This window comes from Zosterops lateralis, assembly GCF_965231275.1.
Source record: "Zosterops lateralis genome assembly, chromosome: 20".
NCBI classification, from domain to species: domain Eukaryota; kingdom Metazoa; phylum Chordata; class Aves; order Passeriformes; family Zosteropidae; genus Zosterops; species Zosterops lateralis.
Genome location: NC_139780.1, coordinates 5401629 through 5422888, shown reverse-complemented (window position 1 = coordinate 5422888; position 21260 = coordinate 5401629). Strand labels below are relative to the sequence as shown.

General features: G+C 42.9%; 1 protein-coding gene across 6 annotated transcripts in view; it reads left to right on the top strand.

Annotated features, from left to right (window-relative positions):
- The window catches only part of DNM1 (dynamin 1), a 65398-nt gene that overhangs the window by 11316 nt on the left and 32822 nt on the right, over positions 1–21260 (top strand). For 4 of the 6 annotated variants that reach the window (XM_083876001.1, XM_083875999.1, XM_083875997.1 and 1 more), the window contains exons 2-10: positions 12375–12448; positions 12998–13147; positions 13518–13721; positions 14243–14341; positions 15029–15189; positions 16094–16236; positions 16315–16450; positions 17622–17689; positions 18697–18835. In XM_083876001.1, coding sequence (XP_083732127.1) covers positions 12375–12448; positions 12998–13147; positions 13518–13721; positions 14243–14341; positions 15029–15189; positions 16094–16236; positions 16315–16450; positions 17622–17689; positions 18697–18835 — 1174 coding nt within the window. The remainder of the gene's footprint in view (positions 1–12374; positions 12449–12997; positions 13148–13517; positions 13722–14242; positions 14342–15028; positions 15190–16093; positions 16237–16314; positions 16451–17621; positions 17690–18696; positions 18836–21260) is intronic. The other 2 variants (XM_083875998.1, XM_083876002.1) reach the window with 1 other exon arrangement.

The following is a 21260-nucleotide window of genomic DNA, read 5'->3' as shown; positions in this document are numbered from 1 at the left end:
TTTGGTCAGGATGCCTGAGTGCAGCATAACTCTGTTACCCCATGGAATTCTGTCCTTCCTGCCTGGCCTGTTGGAAGGGAAGTAGGCTACCTCCCCATCCACAACACACTCTGCCTCTTACCACTGACCTGAGATAAACTTGGGGTACATGCATTCAGCTTTATAAACCCACCACCAATGTGTAGCAACTAACAGTGAGTGCATCATGGCTTGTTGAGGTACCATCCTTCCTCATGCAGCTTCCGTTTGGGTTTGTGTCTGTGGGCTCATCAAAGTGACTTTGCCTTTCCCAATGAACTCTTTCAGTTGTCTGTACCCTTTAAGGAATTCAGGCTCTGGGCAGCCTGTCTCCTTTTCTAGCACACAGTGCTGTCTGGGAGTGGAGGAAGTGTCATGCTGCAGTGATGAAATGTGCCTCCAGCTACGTTTGTTCTTCTCTTGGGTCTTGCAGCAAATACCAGGACTCCGGAGGTGGAGTTTTGACAAGAAATCTAAGATTATACTTAGCATAAGTATTTGATAGCTTTGAATTTGCCATCATACCTGGTTTCCTTCTCTGAAGGAGAGAAGGACAAAAAGGGGGATAAACCCCTTTTTTATGCAGAGCCTCCGTGTGATGAGTAGATTAGCAGTGTGAATATTAGTTACTGCTGCATAATGGTGTCTCTGAACACAGGAGAGCCTCTACTGCTGGGCAGCCTTTAGTCTGGACTCAGCTGCAGCCTGGCCAGAGATTAAGACACTGGTGGTGGGAAATAGCAACGTCAGCCTGCTGCTCGTCAGTCTTAGCATCCATTAATCCTAGGATGTTATTGTGGCTGTGCTTTCCCATCAGCCATTCCTGTCCCAGAGTTTTAGTGTACAATTTGTCCTTTTGTTTTCTCACAGCTCAAGTTGCAGGTGCTGAACAGGTCATGTTTTTCAAGGCTGCAGCCTTCTGTTACAGCAGAGCCAGGGGTTGTTGGTAGATTTGTTTGTGCCAAAGCAGAGCAGTGTTGCTGCAGTGTTATGACAGATCAGTGCGGCTTGAAAAAGAAGCAAAGATGCTGGGTAATGGGTTTACCTTTCTGGCCTTAAAAAAACCCTGTTTCTTCGCTACTGTCATAGGGACTGAACTAATTTGATGCTCGGGGGTGTTGCTGCTGCCTGATATTTTCTTCTTGGGGACTGTCTGGAAATTACACAGAGATTCTGCAATTGCAGAGAGGCTTTTGCCAGGGTAGACATGCTTTTGAAGTAGCAAAAGGAAAACTTGCTTTTGTGCTGTGATGGTGAAAATTAAGCAAGACAGACATAAAGGTCTGGTTTATGGTTTCTGGGTTGGAGAATACATCATACAGTGCAATATTTCTGGTGTTAGTTTTTGGGCTTTTTTTTTCACATGAGTAAAACCAGCCTTGTTTCCTTTCTCCTGGGATTGTAATTCTTGAAATCAAAACTGCATTTTCCACAAATGTGTAATCCTTACTTGCCACATCCATTCAGGATACACTAGGCTGCTTATTCTCTTGAGCTCCTGATATTGTTACGCAGAATCAGTGCTGTGTTATTCTTTACCTTGAACATCCCAAGGCAGCAAACAAATTCCAGGACTTCATTTTCTATTACTCAAAAGATCCTGGAGGAAGCTGCACAGTGCTGTGATTTCTGCTCTCTCCAGCCTCTGCTTCCCCAGCTCCGCAGCCTGGAGTCAATGCGGCATTTGCTATAACGGGCAGTGACTTTTTCAGATCAGGCAGTGCACTGTAGGCTGTACCACTCTCTAAAGAATTCTGCACAGTAAAATGCAGAGCTCCAAACAAGAAAATGCCTTTACAGTTTTTTACCTGCAGAAACACAGAGTAAATTGGCTCACGACTGCACGTGAAATGCTGGAGTGTTCTGTTTTGATTTCCCATCTGTGTTCTACGTCCTCACGTATTCTGGACTAACCCATCTGCAGGAAGATAGCAGGGAGGGAGCTGGCAGATAACTCAACCCTCAAAATGGAGGAGGGGAAGAATATTCCTGATTAATTCTCTCACAGCAGAGATGAACTGAAGCAAATAACATTTTGGATGAGATGGTCGGGTTTGCTGGGAGTGCTTCTTGTTTCTCCTCCAAACTCGACCTATAACTAGATACTTGCTTAAAACCTCAGCAGCTTGGGGCTGATGCCCACCAGTGAGGGATGCAGGAGCTGTGTGGACATCAAACTGATTTGTTTCTATGGAAACAGTAGATTTCACCATGTTTTAGGGAAGTAGGAGGGGAATTATTCCCCTGGGCCTGGTTCTGGCTCTCAGAATGGATTGGTTGCTGCACAGCAATTGTAGAGCAGCAGCCCATGAAGGGATTATCTATCAGCCAGTGATCACAATTAGGGAGAGAAGCACGTGGCTCCAATCTGCTCCCATTGTGGGATTCCCAGGATAACAGCCCTCCATGGCACTTAAAAACAAAGAGTTTAACCTTGGTTACTCATAGCCCCAAAGGCAGGCTGCTGCACCCTGACTCCTCAGTTGGGATGGCTGAGGGAATGTGCTTGTACCTTACTACACCTTTTAGGCAAGACCTGAAAACTGTTTGTGGTATCTACAAGGTCTGGAGGAAGCTGAGATTTTTCAGACAGGCTTCAAGTGATGCTTGCTGATGAAATGTTTTAAGTCCAATTTGTTGTACTGCTCTCACAAAGCCCCAGCACTTGAAGTGCTGTAACTAGGGGTGATGATTTTGAGACCTTTTTTTCAAAAATGAAAGGTAGCCTCATGAAACCACAGAAGGAATCAAAGCATGAATATGAACCTTGAACAGGTTCAAATAAGAGGTTTTTACTAAATCCTATGTATACTCAGTGGTCTGTAGAACTGAGTCTCTTCAAACAGGCCTGGTGCCCTTGTGCAAGATCCCAGTGCTGGTCTTTCTGAAAGAATTAACCAACATCTCTGTATTTCAGGCTCTCAGGTCCTAAAGGCACTTACCTGTCCAGGCTCTAGCACTGACTGAGAGGGAGAGCTTGTATTTCTAGATAGAAAGAAGGCAGACCATGGAAAACTGACAGAAGGGGTAATGCCTGTGTGTGTTTGAACTTTTGCCCAAGGTACTCCCTTGTTTCCTACAAATGTAGGACAGGAGCTGTGTAACTGTCTCTGATGGGGAGAAATTCTGTTTGCTCAGCTTGTGTCTCCCCTTTCTGTATACAGGGACTTCCTATATTCCATGTTATGTAAACTGAGTTAGGGATGCAGGGCAGTTTATAGCAGAAATTCTTGCTTTATGCTTTGTAGTGCAGCCACTAAATCAATTGGATGGGATAATCCTGGTTATGGATTTGCAGGGGTGCATCAGAAGAATGCAATATCTCTGCTTTGCTTTCAGGTCATCTAAAAATATATATATAGACAGACCTTGAAAGTCAGGCCAGATCCTGCTGTAAGGTCTACCAAGCATAAAGCTGGGGTGTGCTGGCTTCTTTGGAATTACTGTAGACATACAGCAGCAGAAGTGCCCGGGGCAGACTCTTGGCTATGCCAGTTTAGTCTGCATGCTGGCAGGCCCCCAGGCCATTGACTAGAAGTGTAACAGTGCCTGTGACTTCCTTGGAAGTCTCTTGCCCTGTGGAAGCAGGGCAGCCACAAGGGCTCTGTAGTTGTGCATCTGATTAACTGGTGCACAGCAGCTCCAGCACAGCCATGACTTGGCATGATGCACACAGCTGTCTTCCAGATTTTGATGTATCCTGAAGCTAGTGGAGTGTGAAACAGAAAAATCAGCCCAAAGGATTCAAATAAAAATAAACAGTAGCAAAACTTATCCTACTGGTTCCAGCAACCTGCATAGAGGCATGTACAGGAGAGGGGCTGAGGTGCAGAGAAAGGAGTTGTGGAAAGAGTGGATGAGGGAGGCACCAACTGCTATGGATGGCTCCTGGGAACCAGTCTGTGCAGTGAGAGATAAGCCAGAAAAACAGAATTTAGTGTGCTTGGGGAGGGGTGGGGGAGAGAGCTGTTTCCAAAAAAGCATTTATATAAAAATTGCTGTGTGCTTTCCTTCTGGCTTTAGCAGTGTTGAAGAAGGTGCTGCAGGCAGAAGCCTGAACATGGCCACTGCAGTTAAGTATCAATGATGTGAAAGAACATTGCCCCAGGGTGTTCCCTCTCTCATTGTCTGAGCCCCCTCAGCCCACACTTGGCTCAACAAACAAGTTGGGAGTGGGAAAAACACGTTTTTGGTTAACACTTCTGATGTTCAAGGCATGTGGGTGCTCCCAGAACACATGAATATGACAATGCCTTCAGTAACAAAAATCTTTTTCCTGTCCTGGTAGAAAGATCTGGGCACTACCAAAAATTACCCAGACAACAATATTGGACACTGTCACCTCTGTATATGTAGCTCAGTGGCCAGTAATTGTGTTGTGTCCTAGGGTGAGGAGACAAGCTGATGATAAAATGGTTGAAATGAAAGCTTGAAATTCAACTTCTGTCCCTCCATAGCACATCAGTTTCCCCAAATGTCAGTGAAACAAACCTTACCATTATGCTTGTCCATGAGGAGCTGGATTTGATTCCCCAAACTCACTGTGTAGGCTTTTAAACAGCCAGGCATGCAGCTTTCTATGGAGGTGGATTCTCTTGGAGGGGGCAGTCTCCTGAAAGGTTTCTTGTCTTTTCAGCAGAGCCTGTGGTATGGGGTCATTGTGGTTTTTGAAGTGTTGTGTTTTGCAATACATAAAGGTTTCTGATGTGGTTTTATTGAGGTTTTATGTTAACTCTATAAATACATTGTATTTTTCTTATTTTGAATGAAATGAGAGCACAGTGTGAGAAGAAGATAGAGGAGAGCTCCATAACATGGCATATCCACTGGTCAGTGGTAGAAGAGGTGCAGGAAACACAGCAAGGATGGTTCTTGTGGTGAGAATCATATCAATTCTGGAGCAGGATGTGGTATGAACATGTAATACTACTATTGCTACACTTACTTATTACACTGAATTAGCACAGTTGCTGTCCTTTCATGTTTGAAGACCTCAGTGCCTCAGTCTGCACAAAACATTGAGCAGAACATCCCTCCCTTGCTGGGCCCTGTGCTGATATCTGGTGCAATTCTGAAAAAGGAATAGAACAAGTCAAGGCAGACTGGAAGAAAGTGCCAACTTCAGAAGTTACTTTCTACTTTATTCTTTACCCTCTCTGACTCATGTTTGCAAATTACCCAGTTTTGTGTTATAAATGTGTCCAGTTTATACTGGCACTTGTATTTTGTCCTGCTTGGGTGGCACCTGTGAATTTTCTAGGACAGTCTCTGGGAACTCACCTCAAGCACAGCAAACTCCCACACTTGAGAGGGCTGTTTGGTCCTTTGGCTTGCTGACTTGGGGAGCTCTACTGGGGAGGAGGCCAGGTGTTGGAGAGGCTGTTTGAGGGTCAAAACTATTTAACAAAGCAATTGTAAGTGTTCCAAGCCAGCACAATAGTGTTAGCCTCCCTCTGCACTATTGTAAATAGGAACTCAAGGTACAAGGCAGTGGGAAGCCTTCTCTTTAATTTTTTTGTTTCTCCTAACATGTACATTATGATGACACTCATGAACTATTGCCTGTCTTTATTTTTCACAATTGTTTTCTTCAATAATGAATCATTGTGCACAATAATATTGCCAGTATACTGGAAAATGGTGTACTTACAATAGATCTTTATTTCTATATGTATCCATTGTGTGACCAGTACCAAGTGAATCCTAAGAAGTTACATTATACTGAGTGCCTATGGAATTGCTCTTGTTAACTGTGGGTCAGGACTAGGCATACTTGTGCTGTGGAGATTGGCTGATACAATAATGCACATCCTGTGGCTTAAAGTTATCTAAAGGTGCTAACCTTAATGGAAAAAACCATGGCTTAACTAGGAACAAGACTTACCGTATGATTATGAGTCTGTAAGACTGGTGTCCAAGTTCACATGATGCAGTATGAAAGGAGTATGAAAGCTTAGGGCAGAGGAAAACAGAATAGCAGGTTGATGGATGTTTTTGTTCGCAGTGCAATTCTTTTTAATGCTAGCTGTTTCTCTTAGCCTGTCTGGGTTTTTTTTAGTTGAGAAGTACTTTGGCTCAGGCAAGAGAAGAGCTCACAGAGTCAACCAAGTTAGCAGGAAAATCTGAATCTGCAGTGCAGCCCTCTTGGTAGCCTGTTGAGTGGCAGGAGAAAGAAGAAATTTGTCTTTGTTCTTGCCCCACACCTGAGGTATGGAGTTGTTTACAAATGTACTTGCATGTTGCCTGAAGGATCAGACCAGGAAGGTGCTCCAAGGGCAGTCCAGCATCCTTCTTCCTTGTAGTAGAACTACATGATGTCTGTTGTGAAGGAGCAGCAGGGGTTAGTGACCAAGAAGTATGAAACTCCTACTGTTTCTGAAGTGCTTGTTTTAGCAGTCAATATGATTATTAGTAAATATTTAAGGGCGTGGTTAATATGCCCCATAGGTGTCAGCCAGTGTGTTAAGGATTCCTTTTCATGTGCTGAAGTAACATGTCTGAAAATACAAGTGCTGTGAGATGAAGGGCTGTTCAGAGAACTGCATAAACTGTCGATAGGATGCATCTTGTATAAAGATGTGAATGTTGCTGATGGGCACAGGGATCAAAAGAATCATATGTCAAAGGTACCAATACTCCTAGATTGGCTTGGATTGTTGTAAAGCACTGTGCTGTCATTAGTTAGGGAGGAACTCTTGATCTGGATGTGTCAGAATGATGAATGATCAATTTATGAGCCTTGACAGGTGAAAATGGTTTGAAGCTTAAGCAGGAACAGGTCTGTACTGTGTAACCAGACAGTAAAATCCACAGGGACACAACTGTATTTCTTGTGGTGTACTGGCACACAGCTTTGTGCAGTGTATTTCTGATTGAATTGCTGTCCCCAGGCACCATCAGAACACAGGAAGTTACAAATACTCGAATTAAAATACAAACAGTCGTGTGAAATTATGGAGGCTGTGTGAATTCTAATTTTCTGAAACTAATATAATCCAACGCGGGGATTAAACACATCCCTTAATACCCTATTTTTCTATAGATGTTTAATAAGAAATCAAATTGAAATTAAACAGTCAGATGCTGGTGTTCCCTTTTATTCTTTACAACTACTTTTATGTCTTCGTAAACTGCTGTTTTGGCTCTTTAATTGAGGCTTTAACTTCTCTAGTGTATTCTAATTCAAGAATCTCAAAGGTCTGGCAAACAATTGACTGCAACAATGCTGTGTTGGTTTGTCTAGACTAGGCCTAGATTTGTATTTGTAGAGAGCCCTCTACAAACAGCTTTCTGAGCTTTCCATCTTCTCCAGAGACAGGGAAGGCATTTGGTCTGTGTTCCATGTGGAACAAGAGATGGTACTGTGGGCTCTGTTCTGGTTTTGGCTGCTGAAGAGTTCCATGGCAACATCAGTGAAGACAGTAATCATATATGAAAAAGCTTTGCCTCAAAGTCCTTTCAGAAGTACAGATTACCAGTGGATGGAGAAGGTGCAAAACTTGAATTTTGTGGAAAGAGGGAATAAATTATGCTCATATTTGCAGTGGAAGAGAATCTATGGAGAAGTAGTTGTAGCTTGAGTGTGGGGATGCCATTCTGCCCTTCCCCGTTAGGGAGTTGTGGTTATCACTTCTGATACCGTGGCTACAGAGTCAAAGAGAGGTTTGCAAATACCAGATTGCTGGAATGAAACAGCACTGTAAATATTACAGGAATCTCTAAGCCTTAGAGCACAAACCTAAAGCAGTGAGCTGACACTTCTGGCAAAGCATGAAGGCACAACTGGCTCATGCAATCACTTGTCTTGGATTTATCAGGATTTGAGAGCATTTATTCCAGCAAAGCTGGTGGACCAGGCACAACGTGCCCCTAACAGTCACTGAGATGCTCAAAGACTTGCTCCTCCTCTAGAGGTCTCAGTATCTCATTTAACAGGAAAACATCAGATCAAGTGTTTGACCAAAGGAGTAAGCAAGTATTCTTTGGTTTGAGCAAACTGTGTGTGTGTGTGGACACAAATGTGACCCTCCTGCAGTGAACTAGCTCATCTAAGTATCTTCTAATGGACAGTCACATTTTCTTCAGTGTAGTAATGGTGAATAAACACAAGAAACATTCCTGAAAGTTTCAGTGTGTGCCTCTTCAGGTAATTCCAGGCTCTCCATATGGGTATGTGTCGTACTTTTTTTATTGCATCTATCTTTGCTTCCCTTTGCATACAATATATGTTGATTTACACAAGCAGTTTGTCAATCTCCTTTGTTTTATGAATAGTCTGGGCAAAGTGTCTTTGCTTGATGATACTTTCAACTGCTACTCCTCTGTACTGTGCAAGTCATTAAATGAATTTTAAAACTTTTTTATAGACCAATGGTGTGTAGTTTTTTTTATTATTATTTGTTAATAGGCACCTTTTTGTTCTGTAGAATTCTAAGTTACTTAATGCATGAAGGCCTTTTGCATATAGTGTCTGGCTTTAGTTAAAAACTTCAAACAAACAAGCTAACAAACTAACAAAACAATTAAGGAAACCCCAATTCCCAGTGGCCTGATCATGAGTGTATTGTTGCACGACATCAAGGTTGCTTTAATGTGTTTTCAAGGTGTTTGGATTTTGTTTTAGTGTTGCTCTGCAGTAACTGTTAGATTGGTTCCCTTCCCGTCAATACTTTTTTTACTGCATTACAAATCAGCTTTCAGCCCAAATCTGCACTCTCATGCAGCTCTGCATATGAAAATAGTAATGAGACTGGAAGGGAAACTGTGATTGTGCTTGCCCTGAGGTAGCTAGTCAAGAAAATGTGTAAGCACCTCAGAACTGAGCAATGCAAAATATAACAATAAATGCCTTTTCAGGTCATTTCCCTGCCTGAACTCTTTCAGCCCATCAAGACCCATCAAGATTTGCATCCTTGGTTCTTTTTGATGCCTTAGTTTAGAAGAGGAGATCTATCTCTGGTCAGACTAAGAATTTACCTACCTTGATATTCTCTCTCTGCCTGTTGTTAATAAAAAATGAGTGTCAAATACATAGAAATAAGTCTTCCAGTAAGTGATGTTTTGGGAAATGTAGTTATCTGGGCCTAGTTTTCCAGCCTTGATAAAATACTTGAATTTGCATTGCTAGAACAGATACCTCAATATCTTGATTCAGAATTTTGAGTCAATAGCTGAGAAAGCTACAAGCAAATTAAGTATTTATATTCCCTGAATACAGCTCTGTTTTAGCTGCTACTTTGTGTATTTTCTAGATGAAGCCTAGCCTGAAGGAGTGGCACAGTGTTGTATTCCAGCTTTAAAACACAGGAAATCAAATATTGTGGTACACTGCTGTGTGTTACAAACAAAGCAACTGAAAAAGGACTTTCTAATTCTTAAGATAAAAAGTGAAAGAGAAAACCAGGGGGTTGATGCCCTCAACCTGAGTAACATAATTCAGGCACAGTCACATACAGTGATGTATGTAATGAGGCTCTGATGTCATGCTAGAGGCTTCCTTGTCTCAGCACTCAAAGCCTTTATAACATTTTATCTCTGAAGATTTATTCCATGTTTCTTATTCCTCCCTCAGCCTTGTTCTTTTACATCTCACCTGCTGGAAATGAATGAGCCAGTTTAACCCATCTGCTCTTGCCTGCCTAGGTCATCTGGCTCGTGGTGGTTTTTACCTGGTGTGTTGTCTTCCCGATTCAAACTTGGTGTCATCACTTTGGGCTGCTCTTTCTGGAGCAATAGCTGTGTGTGTGTGTAGCTCTTCCTTCAGGCTCTGAAGTGAGCTCAGACTGTTCTGGGCATGTTGTCTGTGTCACACCTGCTCTGTGGTTGTAGTTTATCTGCAGGAGCAGTTTGTGCCCCTTGCAAGAGGGCAGGTAGGGCTCTCCACTCCTCCTTGATGCTCAGCCAGCTCTCTGCAAAATTTACTAATCCCTACTATTTACTACTTATTAAAAGTATAAATTTACTTTTTTTCTATGATTTGAAAGGCTTAGCTGGAGCAGGAGGAGAAAGAGATTTTTCCAACAGACTGTAGAGAGAAAGTAAATGAAGAATAGGAAATAACATGGATACCATGGGATGATAGTGCATCAGTTTAGGTTTTGTTTTTTTTTAATAAAGCTTTTTGGCTTTAACTCTCAGTAGGAGTCAAGTGTAGAGAAGATTTGAAAGTTGAACTGCATGTACATCCCAAGAGTTTGTGTGGGTAAGAGCACACATTCATTTTCTGATATTAGGGATCAGATTTGCATGTTTTTTCACTCAGAACTAGAACAGCACTAAAGATTGTTGGTTTAGGTGACAAAATTTGGCTTATGGATTTGTTGTCTTGTCCTCTAGAGGACTTGGTGTTTTTTCCTTGACTAGGAGCTACTTGAGATAACAAATAAATTGGATCTTTTAAAAATAGTTCAGGAACCCAGTGTCATAGGTTTTCTGTCTATCTTTGTCTTGAGATTTTTTTTCTTAGTAGCTATGATAAGGACAGCAGAGAAATCAAGATCTTAACCAAAGCAGAAAGATTCAGGAAAACATAGTGCAGCATGAATAGGATCTTGCTTCCTGTTGTTTTCATACTTATAAATGCACATGGTCCTTTTTCTACAATAAAGCAAGATTCGATACTGCAAGTTGGAAACCAATAACTAGAGAACTGTCTTGGTATTTTGAAAAGGTAATCTGTAGTATTAGGATTTATTTTTCTCAGGTATAAGTTCAAAATAATTCAGTGGAGCTCAAGTGGATTTGTTACAATAACAACTGATACAAGGATAGGACTTTTCCACATATTGACCACAGACATCCATAGGAATGGAGCTGAGACAGCAGAAAACTGTTACAATGATGCACTGTCTCAAAGATTCCAGGGTTAATCCCACTGGAATGGAAAAACTAGAGCTGTATTATTTGAAAATCAAATGAAAGACAATCCCCAGTTAACCCTTTATACTTCTGGAAAGTCTAAAATAATGAGTTTCAGTCTAATTTTAACTGGTAGAGTTGTACCAGAGGTTCCATTACTCTTAGTTATTAATAGGTGATATTTTTATTTGAGGTGTTAGAGGATGTACAGTGCCTCTTTACACTCATTTCACTTGAACCTAGTCCCAAGTTATTTTGACATTCCCACAGATGGGGCATTACTTTTATAGCTGAGGAAATTGAAATACAGAGAAGCAGAATAACTTGCATAGGGTTACACAGGAAATGAGTGGCCAAACCAGGAGCTGAGACAGAGCTGCTGAAGGCTTGTCTGGTGTGTTGAAACAGAAACTCATTTCTCATCTTCATGGACTTTGTCAGTCTTAAGTTTGTGCAGGAGTAAGAGGAAGACCTCAAAGTGGAGAGCCCTGGATTTCTCATTCAACAGAGTCAATATTTACTACTGAATCAGCAAAATTATTCCTTGCCACAGCTATGAAGGGAAGGAGGATTGTCTGCCAGAACCCTGCCAGTGTAGGCAGGGCTTCTTTTAACAGAGAAAACTATGTTCATGCTGTAGGAAATACATTTTGAAGTGATGCTTCTTGCAGTAGGTAAGGAAGCAATTGATTATATTTTCAGAACTGCTCAGTGGCTCTTAAAGAGCCAAGTACTAGAAAACCAGGCCACAAAGTAGCAAGGTCATCAGCTGATGAATTGAGCACGCCTAGCTTTGGATTGGAAAAAAAGGAAAAGGAAAGGAGAACTGGTGGGCTGTGGCTGCTAAGTCAGCATTTGGAGAATGTTAGTGAAAGGCTGCTTTCCCTTGAAATTGCTTGAAGTACACAGAAATTCAGGATTCTTGTAAATATAGAAGGAAACTGCTGCTTTTGCTTTGGCAATACTGATACCTTGAGTAGTTAGTTATAGCCAGGAGAGACCCTGAGTGGAAACAAGCCTTTGGCTTGCTGGTTATTTTCTCAGTTGTATCATGTGGTGTTTGCACACTGGGACAATGTGGTGTCTTCCCAAGCCCCAAGTGCAGGGTGTGAGTGAATTTGTGTAATTGTTTTTGCCAAAAGGAGGCATGCCTAGTTCTTTGACTCTGTGTCAAGTTCTCTTTTCTTTCTGAAAGATTATTTTTTTCCAAAGTACAGACAGCTGTATTAAACGGGCTTGTTAGTTAACTTGGAACTTCCAGTGAAGGAGCTCTACTGTCACAGACATGATTAGAGGGACTCTGCTGTGAGTATAAACTACTTAAGAACAAGCTCTTGTCCTTCTCAAGGAGAGGCACTTTGTGTTTAGTGCCTTAAACTTTTTTGTGCTCATAGCTAGGGCTCTCTCTTAGAACCCGTGTACACTTACAGAAGAAGAAAAGCTGTGAGAAGGGAAGGAAACAATCACTCACTCATCCAAAACTTCTTGTTTCATTTCAGGGACTTTCTGCCACGTGGATCTGGCATTGTAACCAGGCGCCCACTGGTCCTTCAGCTGGTAAATGCCAGCACAGGTATGTGAGCTCCCTTCCCCTGTGTGTCCAGCTGGATTGCTGCCTTAGTCAGGAAGGTCTTATTTGATCAGTGGCACTGCTCAGTGGAGAAATGAAATAAGAATTTTCCCCAGGAAAAATGACCTGCAGCCTTCTTGCCTGTTTAACAGCTGAGGCATTACATGTTCAGAAGTGAAATGCTTCTTAATTTTTTTGAAATTTATTAGTTGAGGCTCCATGCACACATTATAATTTTCCTTTGCCTATGCAGCTGTGACTGTAATGAGTGGGTACGACCTAAAAGCCAGACGACCCTGCTGAAAATGTAGTGAATTCAAGGGGTGAAGATGTTGGGCTCACCTGAATTATAGGAGATGTTGACTGCATAAACATGATTGTAGTAACTTCTGTTCCAACCTGCAAACTCTGTTGGGAAAGGCCCTTGCCAGAGTTCATCCCTTCAATTGTGTTTTGTTGTGTTGTGCTTCAGGATGTAATGCTTTCATCACACTCTTTTGAGTGTTTCTCTGATTTCATTGACTGTTTCTGACTCTGCTTCTATTTAAATAGAATATGGAGAGTTTCTACACTGCAAAGGAAAGAAATTCACTGATTTTGAGGAGGTCCGTTTGGAAATTGAGGCTGAAACAGATCGTGTTACTGGCTCCAACAAAGGGATTTCCCCTGTGCCCATCAATCTCCGAGTCTACTCTCCCCATGGTGAGTCCTAATGCAGAGGGACCAACTCTTCTAGAAGGCTCTGCAGTCCATTGTGAAGTAAAAACAAAGAACTGTTGTCCCTTCCTGTTCAGTGTGGAAGCATATGTGGAAGGACTTTGAGGGCACAGTTTTCCTGATCAGTGTGACAACAAGTGATTTAAAGGGAAGGGTAATGAGATCATTGATACTCACAGTAGAAACAACCTGCAACTGTTTCTTACTAAGCCATAAGGGAATAGGAGGCTTTGTGTGCTTTTGTGTGCGTCTCTTATCCCTGTGATATATTGGAGTCACTTTAACTACAGGTGGTACTTAAAGACCATTCTTACCTTAACAATCTCTTGTGTTAACTCTTGTGTCCTGTGTCTAGTCCTGAACCTGACCCTGGTGGATCTGCCAGGTATGACAAAAGTCCCTGTAGGGGATCAGCCCCCTGACATCGAGTTCCAGATCCGAGACATGCTCATGCAGTTTGTCACCAAAGAGAACTGCCTCATCTTGGCAGTATCCCCAGCTAACTCAGATTTGGCCAATTCTGATGCCCTGAAGATTGCAAAGGAGGTGGATCCTCAAGGTAAATGTCTCCTAATTTTTCCTGGCATTACTAGAGAGTGGCCTGATTTTCATTTGGTTGTGATTAGCCCTGTAGCTGTGGCTCATGTCTGTTGCCTTGGGATGTATCTTTACCAACAAACATTCTTCTGAGAGGTATTAGTGAGTCTTAACAGTTGCTATAGTAGAAATTTTGTTACTCTCCTTTTCTTCATTTGTCTAAGCCCCATATCTGAAGAGTTGAAGGATTTCCTTTCCTTTAATCATTTGCATTTGGCCTAGAAAGAACTAGGAAAATATGCACTAAAATCTTTTTCTGCTTTGGCATAGCTTGTGCATTCAGGAGAATACAACTGAGAACTGATCTTGATTTTTGTCTGTTTTGCTCTTGTGGCCTCTTGTACACGATGGGAGCTATAATGTGTGACTTTAAGAGCCCTTGGGTAGCTAAGTTGGGCAATCTGTAAGCTCTGTGAACAGAGGAAAATAATACATGAGTCGTTTGCTGATCAAGTATGTTTGGTTTTGTTTTTTTTTCCATAGGCCAACGCACCATTGGGGTCATCACCAAGCTGGATCTTATGGATGAAGGAACTGATGCACGAGATGTATTAGAAAACAAATTGCTTCCCCTCCGTAGGGGTATGTTTCCTCATGCTTTGTCCTTTATCCAGATCTCCTTCCTCTGTTTTCCTTGTGTGAGGTGTCCTGGCCTCATCCTCTTCCTCCAGTGCATCCTCTTTCTGTAATATCTATTACAACATGTGGTTAAGCCATCTCTGTTCCAATCTAGAAGTGAGAAAAGCTGGGGAGCAGGGCTCAGTCATGATGTTAACAGAAACTTTTTAGATATTTATACCTTGATATGTAGTCCTAGCAGAAGCAGAGTCTTATGCTCTTATTTTTACTTTCTCTTTCCTCCTTTCATTAAGGCAGTCTGTGAAAGATGTCTAAAATGCTCCTCTTGCTGCCACAGTAAAGAGATTAAATAATTCTGAGCTGTGACACTTACTGTGGCTGTAGCAAAAGTACCTGTGCTAAGTACTCATGAGAGTCTGAAATAAATGAGACTGGAGTGTGCTTTGTGTTAGGGGAACAGTAATAAATAAGCTACTTCTCTGATCCATATTCATTTTTTCCTGCATACCACAATATCAGAACCTAGGCCATTCAAGGAAATTCTAATTTTAAGCTCTTCCAATTGCCCTTAATAATGTGTTGCCACTAGAATCCCCCTTTTGTAATGCTCCCGACTGAATAACTTCCTCCTGAAGTCTGAGTTTTATTTACATCCTTGCAACCATCTGATCTCTAACCTCACTCTCACAGGTTACATTGGTGTGGTCAACAGAAGTCAGAAGGACATAGATGGCAAGAAGGATATTCAGGCAGCTCTGGCTGCAGAAAGAAAGTTTTTTCTCTCCCATCCAGCCTACAGACATATGGCTGATCGCATGGGAACCCCATTCCTGCAGAAAGTGCTGAACCAGGTACTGTCCACAGCCAAGAACTGCTGCCCGTGGTGTCACTGGCTGTGAAACACACTGAGGCCAATAATGCAGCTTGCACACCAAAGGCAGAGCACTGATTTATCCTTTCACTTTCAAATTCAATATGTGAATTCATTCAAACAAATTCAATATGTTTGTAGTATGCACACTAACAGCATGAAAAGTCTTTCTGGCGAAGTTAAAAGATACCTTCTAAATTCTAGTGATTCTGTACCTAAGAGTATTTATGTGAAACTGATAGTAATTTCCCATCTATTGAGGCTATCAGTTTTTCATACAGTAGCAATTTACTGTTGCTTCCCTCTCTGCTCCCTTGAAATACTCTCTGAAGTGAAAAGAGTCTCCTATTTCTCCTTATTCAAATATTCATCTTCAAACTGGAGCTTCCCACAGATTTCTGCTTTATGGAAGCCATCTTATTAGAACCTCAGGAGAGATGCTGGCTCCTTCCACCTTGTACTTTTGACCCTTTTTTTTTTTTTTTTTTTGGAAAAAAGGCTTTACCACCACACTGGGTGTCAATGGTGTGCTAATCTGAAGGCAGAATAGCCTTTACCCTTGTGTATAAAGCAAATGCTAATACTTGTATGTGAAGTTTATTCTTGGGTTTGAGTCAGCAGGTTTGTGTGGAGGGGAGTTTTTCACCAGACTAGAAGGTAAACTGAAGGTCAGGAGTAGAGGGGGGCAATAGGCAGGAACTGGGGAGGGGGAATATCTTCAGCTCATAACTGGTATTTGTCCTGGGATAGATATTTTGTTAGGACCACCCAGCAGAATTGAACACAGAGAGGAGCCTTCATCTTTTTCGTAGTGTGGAGGCAGAAAACTCTTCCCAGTAACTACCTAGAGGTTTATTGTCATCTTAAACCTTCTTTTTGTGCAGCAATTGACCAACCACATCCGTGACACGCTGCCAGGGCTGCGGAACAAGCTCCAGAGCCAGCTCCTCTCCATCGAGAAGGAGGTGGAGGAGTACAAGAACTTCCGCCCTGATGACCCTGCTCGCAAGACCAAAGCTCTGCTTCAGTAAGTGGCCTCAGTGTCCCTCCCTGGAAGGGACTGCTCAGCAAAGAGTTCTGCTTCATGCTCTTGGTATTCTTTCAGGATGGTCCAGCAGTTTGCTGTGGACTTTGAGAAACGCATTGAAGGCTCTGGAGACCAAATTGATACCTATGAGCTGTCAGGAGGAGCTCGGATCAACCGCATCTTCCATGAGCGTTTCCCCTTTGAACTGGTGAAGGTACTGCTTCCTCATGCTGCTGAAATGCTTTTTTTTTCCTCTTGTATGTTACTACTTCTGTCTCTCCTGACTCCTCTTGCTATCTTTCATCAGCAGACTTTCTCTTCAGCTACTTTGTTTCATAGTTTTCCCTTTTATCACCTTTTTTCACTTATTTGTCTCCTTTATTGGGACCTTCCCATAGTGTTGACTTTTCCCTCTGTCCTTGTTCTTATGACAGAACTTAACTTTCTCTAAAGTAAATGGCAATGTTCTTTAGGCTTGGTTCCTAAATGTGAAATTGAGTGTGAAAAATCACTTTAACACAACCAGTGGTAAATCAATGGCTGAATGCCCTCACAGATATATTATGTCAAAGCTACTGTGACTGAGTTTCATGTAGAAGGAATGATGCTGAAACTCCTACTTCCTTCATTCTAAGCATCAGACTAGATCTAAAGTTGGACTCATAGATACCTAAGAAGCAAGAAAAAGAATTGCAGGTGTACCTGGGATTACTTCTGTCTGTCCCCTGTCAATGGCCTGGAGGTGGGAATGGTGTAGAAACTGTACTCCCCTCTTAACAGTGGAAGAGGATTCTTATTGAAAGACAGCTTTCTTGGATGGTGAAGTACACTAACCTGATCAGGAGGGGTACTGAAAATCTTTTTTTTAATGTTGATTGGAATCAACTTGAGCGCCAGATCTTTCTGCTTCAGTATTTTTTGCATTCTGCTTCCTTTTTTTCACATTTGAATAAGATGAGGCCTTTCTAGTGAAATAAATAGCCTTTCTTGTGTTAGATTTACAATTCACACAAAATGTTTTATCCATTTGTGGTGTTCACTGAAAAAGCAACTGCCAAGATCTCATGGTAAATGTTGTGAGGCAAACCTGTTTGCTTTAGAAAGCCATCTAACAGTTCAGTCCTAGTGCTTTATCTCAAAGAAGCTCCTTAAGAGCAGCTGGGACATCTGTAAATGGAGGCCCTTAGCTGTTCATTTATGTCCAAGGCGTCCTGCTTTGGCCACAACAGTTTTGTGACTGGACTCTGTATCCAACACTTGAGCTCATATCTCATATATCACATGGTAGTGCTAGCATGGGATCTCTTCTCTTCAAAGTCTGCTGCTGTGTCCTGCTATGCAAATCAGTGTCAGAAAGTTTCTGATGGAATTCTCTCCTGGTACAGATGGAGTTTGATGAGAAGGAGCTGCGGCGGGAGATCAGCTACGCCATCAAGAACATCCACGGTATCAGGCACGTATCACAGGCTAGGCAGAGCTCTGGCTGAAAAGCCTTGTAAATACTTCTAGACCTTCCAGATGGAGTTGAAGACTTCAGAGGTACGGTAGGTCAGCCAAAGGGAGGGAGAACCTCTGGCCTGAATCATGGATAGGGACAATCATTCAAGTGAATTTGCTTTCTTTTCCCATATGGGAGTCACAGAAGCCTAAAAGGTAAAAGCCTGGGTGACCTGACATCTTTTCCATCCTTCTTGGGCCTCTACATATGACAGGGTAGGAAGAGGGACGTGACCCCATACTACTCCTTTGTTTAGTTAAAACTAAAACGTTGATTTTCACACTAACCAGCAGTTAGTTGTTCAAAAGAAGTGTTGGTACAGAGCCCCTCCTCCCCTAGAGTTCTGAGAGAGCACTGATGTGCCCATCACCAGGGTCTCACTGGCCCACATAGTTAGCAAACAGTTTGTGTTCCCTTCAGTGTGAAGGTGAGTCAAAAAATTCAGCCCTGAGGTCCTGACTTGTGCTGCTCTTGGGAAGGTGCCTGTTGGAGCCCTTCTGCACACAGGGATGTGAACAAACACTGGCCTAGCTTTATTTTCATTCCTTTCTCTTGGTCAGTCACTAGCTGAATTTGATAAAGGGTATCAGATGTGTCAGTGTCCTAACCATTAAGAAAATCTTCCAGAGCAGGCCTCATCTCCTGCACAGCTCTGAGGTCAAATACTCTGTGGAGGGGTTAGCCCCTGCCACCCTTAGGCTGAGGTGAAATGGTGACCTGACTATAGCTGTCCAGCTAAGATTCATTTTGCCCTCAGCACCTCCTTCCTTGCAAGTGCCAAGCATCCCTCGTTTTTCCATGAACTTCAGTCAGGGCTTGTCCAGGGGATGTAACACTTCCCAGCCCAAATGTCCCGGGTTTTGGTGATGGTGCCTGCTCCAAGATGTGTGTGTAACGCTGTGGCATTCTCCTTGCCCCTTCTCCCCTTCCTGCCTTGTCTTGTCCCCACCCTGGGTGTTTAGAACCGGTCTCTTCACACCTGACATGGCCTTTGAGACCATTGTGAAAAAGCAGGTGAAGAAGATTAAAGAGCCTTGCCTGAAATGCGTGGACATGGTCATTTCGGAGTTAATCAATACTGTTAGACAGTGCACCAAGAAGGTAACCAGAGGCAGCATGGAGTTGGCACCTTCCACCCGCTCGCTGGCTGCGGCGCAGCATCGTGACCTGGGCAGGGACTTGCCTGCAGCCACACTTGGTGTTTTCACCACCTCCTCAGCATGACTAGACCTGAGCAGAGCCAGCCTGGAGCGATCCAGCCAACAAGCCAAACAGAAAGGAAGCACTGTGGGATGTGTGATATGGCCCTGCTCCCTGAATCTTTTAGAGCTGAGGCATGCTGGAGATGTCCTGGCCACCCCTTTGTCTGAAGCATTACTCCTGGTTCCTTTGGAAACCAAAGGAATAGTATTTCTCTGTGGCTACATTTATCTTTAAATTTATTATCTGGATTTATTTTCCAACCCAGAGACTAGCATTTAAATTTTGTGCCCTCTGTTTTTGTAGAAGTGAGATGATTAATCCCAGAGTTGCCCTTTGGGGTGTTTGGGGCTGAAATTTAGAGCTACAGCACTTAAGAGTTGTGGGTTGTATCTCAAGGAAACTTTCCTGTGGTGTTTGGCTTGGTTTCTGGCTGGTTTGGTCCATAATCCTGATCTGGAATAGCAGCATATGGCTGAGAAGAAGCAAGTTAGAAATGTTCATCAGCCTGTGGGGTCCATCTGTGCTGTCTCTCAAGAGAGAGGGCATCAGGCTTTGCCCTTTGGGATCCATACTGGTATTTTTGGGGATCAGGGGTGGGAACCTGCCTTGATTCTGCCCTTTGGATGTGGCAGCTTTTGTTTTTGAGGTTGGGGTTGAAAGAGAACAAGATAAGATGACTTGTGCCATTCTTCTCAGCCATGACTTGCTGCTTCAGGCAGGGCTGGGTGCTGGTGAAAAGGCACCTCAGTTAGGATTAGGTGGACACTGGAGACTGGAATCGCTACTGGCTATTCAGGTGCAGGTAAATGGGCACTGCAGGAGGTTTCCACACAGTCTGACTCCCTCTCTGCAAGGGTGGGGACAGGTGCCCAAGTGGTGGCACTTGCCATCCCTTGCACAAGTACCTGGTCCTTAGGGCCAAGAGCCTCTGCAGAAGGGCTCAGGTGTGCAGACACATGCTTTGCCCCCTGGGACAGACTGGGAGAGCAAAGTGGATGCAGTGAGAGGTTGCTCAGGTTTCTAGAGTGCTGGAGGAGCTTCCTTTTTCTGTCCTGCTGTCCTCTCTTGGGGTGTGTGACTGTGGGAAGCACCCAGAAAATTGCCATTAGAGCCTGTTGACAGGTAAGCACAGGCCCTCGGGCTGCCAAGTATCCAGAGTCACCTGCTAACTGGATCAGAAGGGCCCTCCTTTTTCATGCCCTCTGAAGCTTCTTTTGATTTGTTCTCCATCCATCAGTTGCTATTCAAAACTGCCCATTGATTCTTTCTCATTGCATCCTTTCCTTCACTTCCTATTTCTTACTTCATTGTTTATTTTTCATTCATCTTTTTACTGATAATTTTAGAATAACCCCTCTGTTCTGGAGGCAGCAGTTCCTCAAGTGATCTGATGGTGGGTACAACAGGGTGGGAAATACAGGAGTAGAAGAGACCACATGGATGGCGAGGAAATGCCACAGATTCAGGAATAAAGGATTCCATTTCAGCTTGCATCCTACTGCTAAGGTGCTCATGGTTAACTTCAGTTCTTGTTGCTCTGTGTGTGCTCTAGTAGCCGTGGTTCCAATTTTGTATATGAAGAAACAATACTGTCATTCAGGTGATACTTGGGTATTGTAAGGGACTAATTTTTTTAAAAAAATTACTTCCCCTGAAGTCTAGTGGGGGAAACAGCCTAACTTAAGCTTAGCTGGGGAGCTGGGCAACTGGATTTTTAGGAAGCCTCTGCTGGGTCGGAGGATGTGAACTGAACTCTGGAAATGCTCTTGCTTTGCTCAAAAGGGGCACTGTTGGCACCTGGAGAGAGATCCTTGGGTGAATCCAAATCCTGTAACATACTCCAACTCTTTGCTTTTTAAAAGGCAGAGTGATTGTACATCCCCTAATACATGTTGGAGAGTGTTTTAATACTGCTGTTGCTTGGGGACTTGCAGGTGTTGTAACACAAAGATGTGAAACATGAGGTGAAGGAGTAAATACCTGATTTACATGAAGCAGTGGTTATTTATAGCCATCCCAGGATTTGTAGTTAGCTGCAGGCACACCCCAGGTGTGGTTATAAACTGCAGCTCTAGAAAAGCAATATCCCCTTCCCACGCCAAGGGGATGTTATTCCCTGAAGGCACTGGCAGAGGTTGTAATGGTAAGACAAGCAACTCAGATTGTGTAACAAAGAGCATCCAGTAGAAGCTCTGAAATGTTAAAAGAAGTGCTGGAAAACTTTTTTGGGTGCAGTATGCTTGAGTTGGATTGATCTTGGCTATATTTTGGTAACTTTAGTTTCTGTGGACCTTCTGTTCTTCCTGAGTGGAGCCATTGAGAA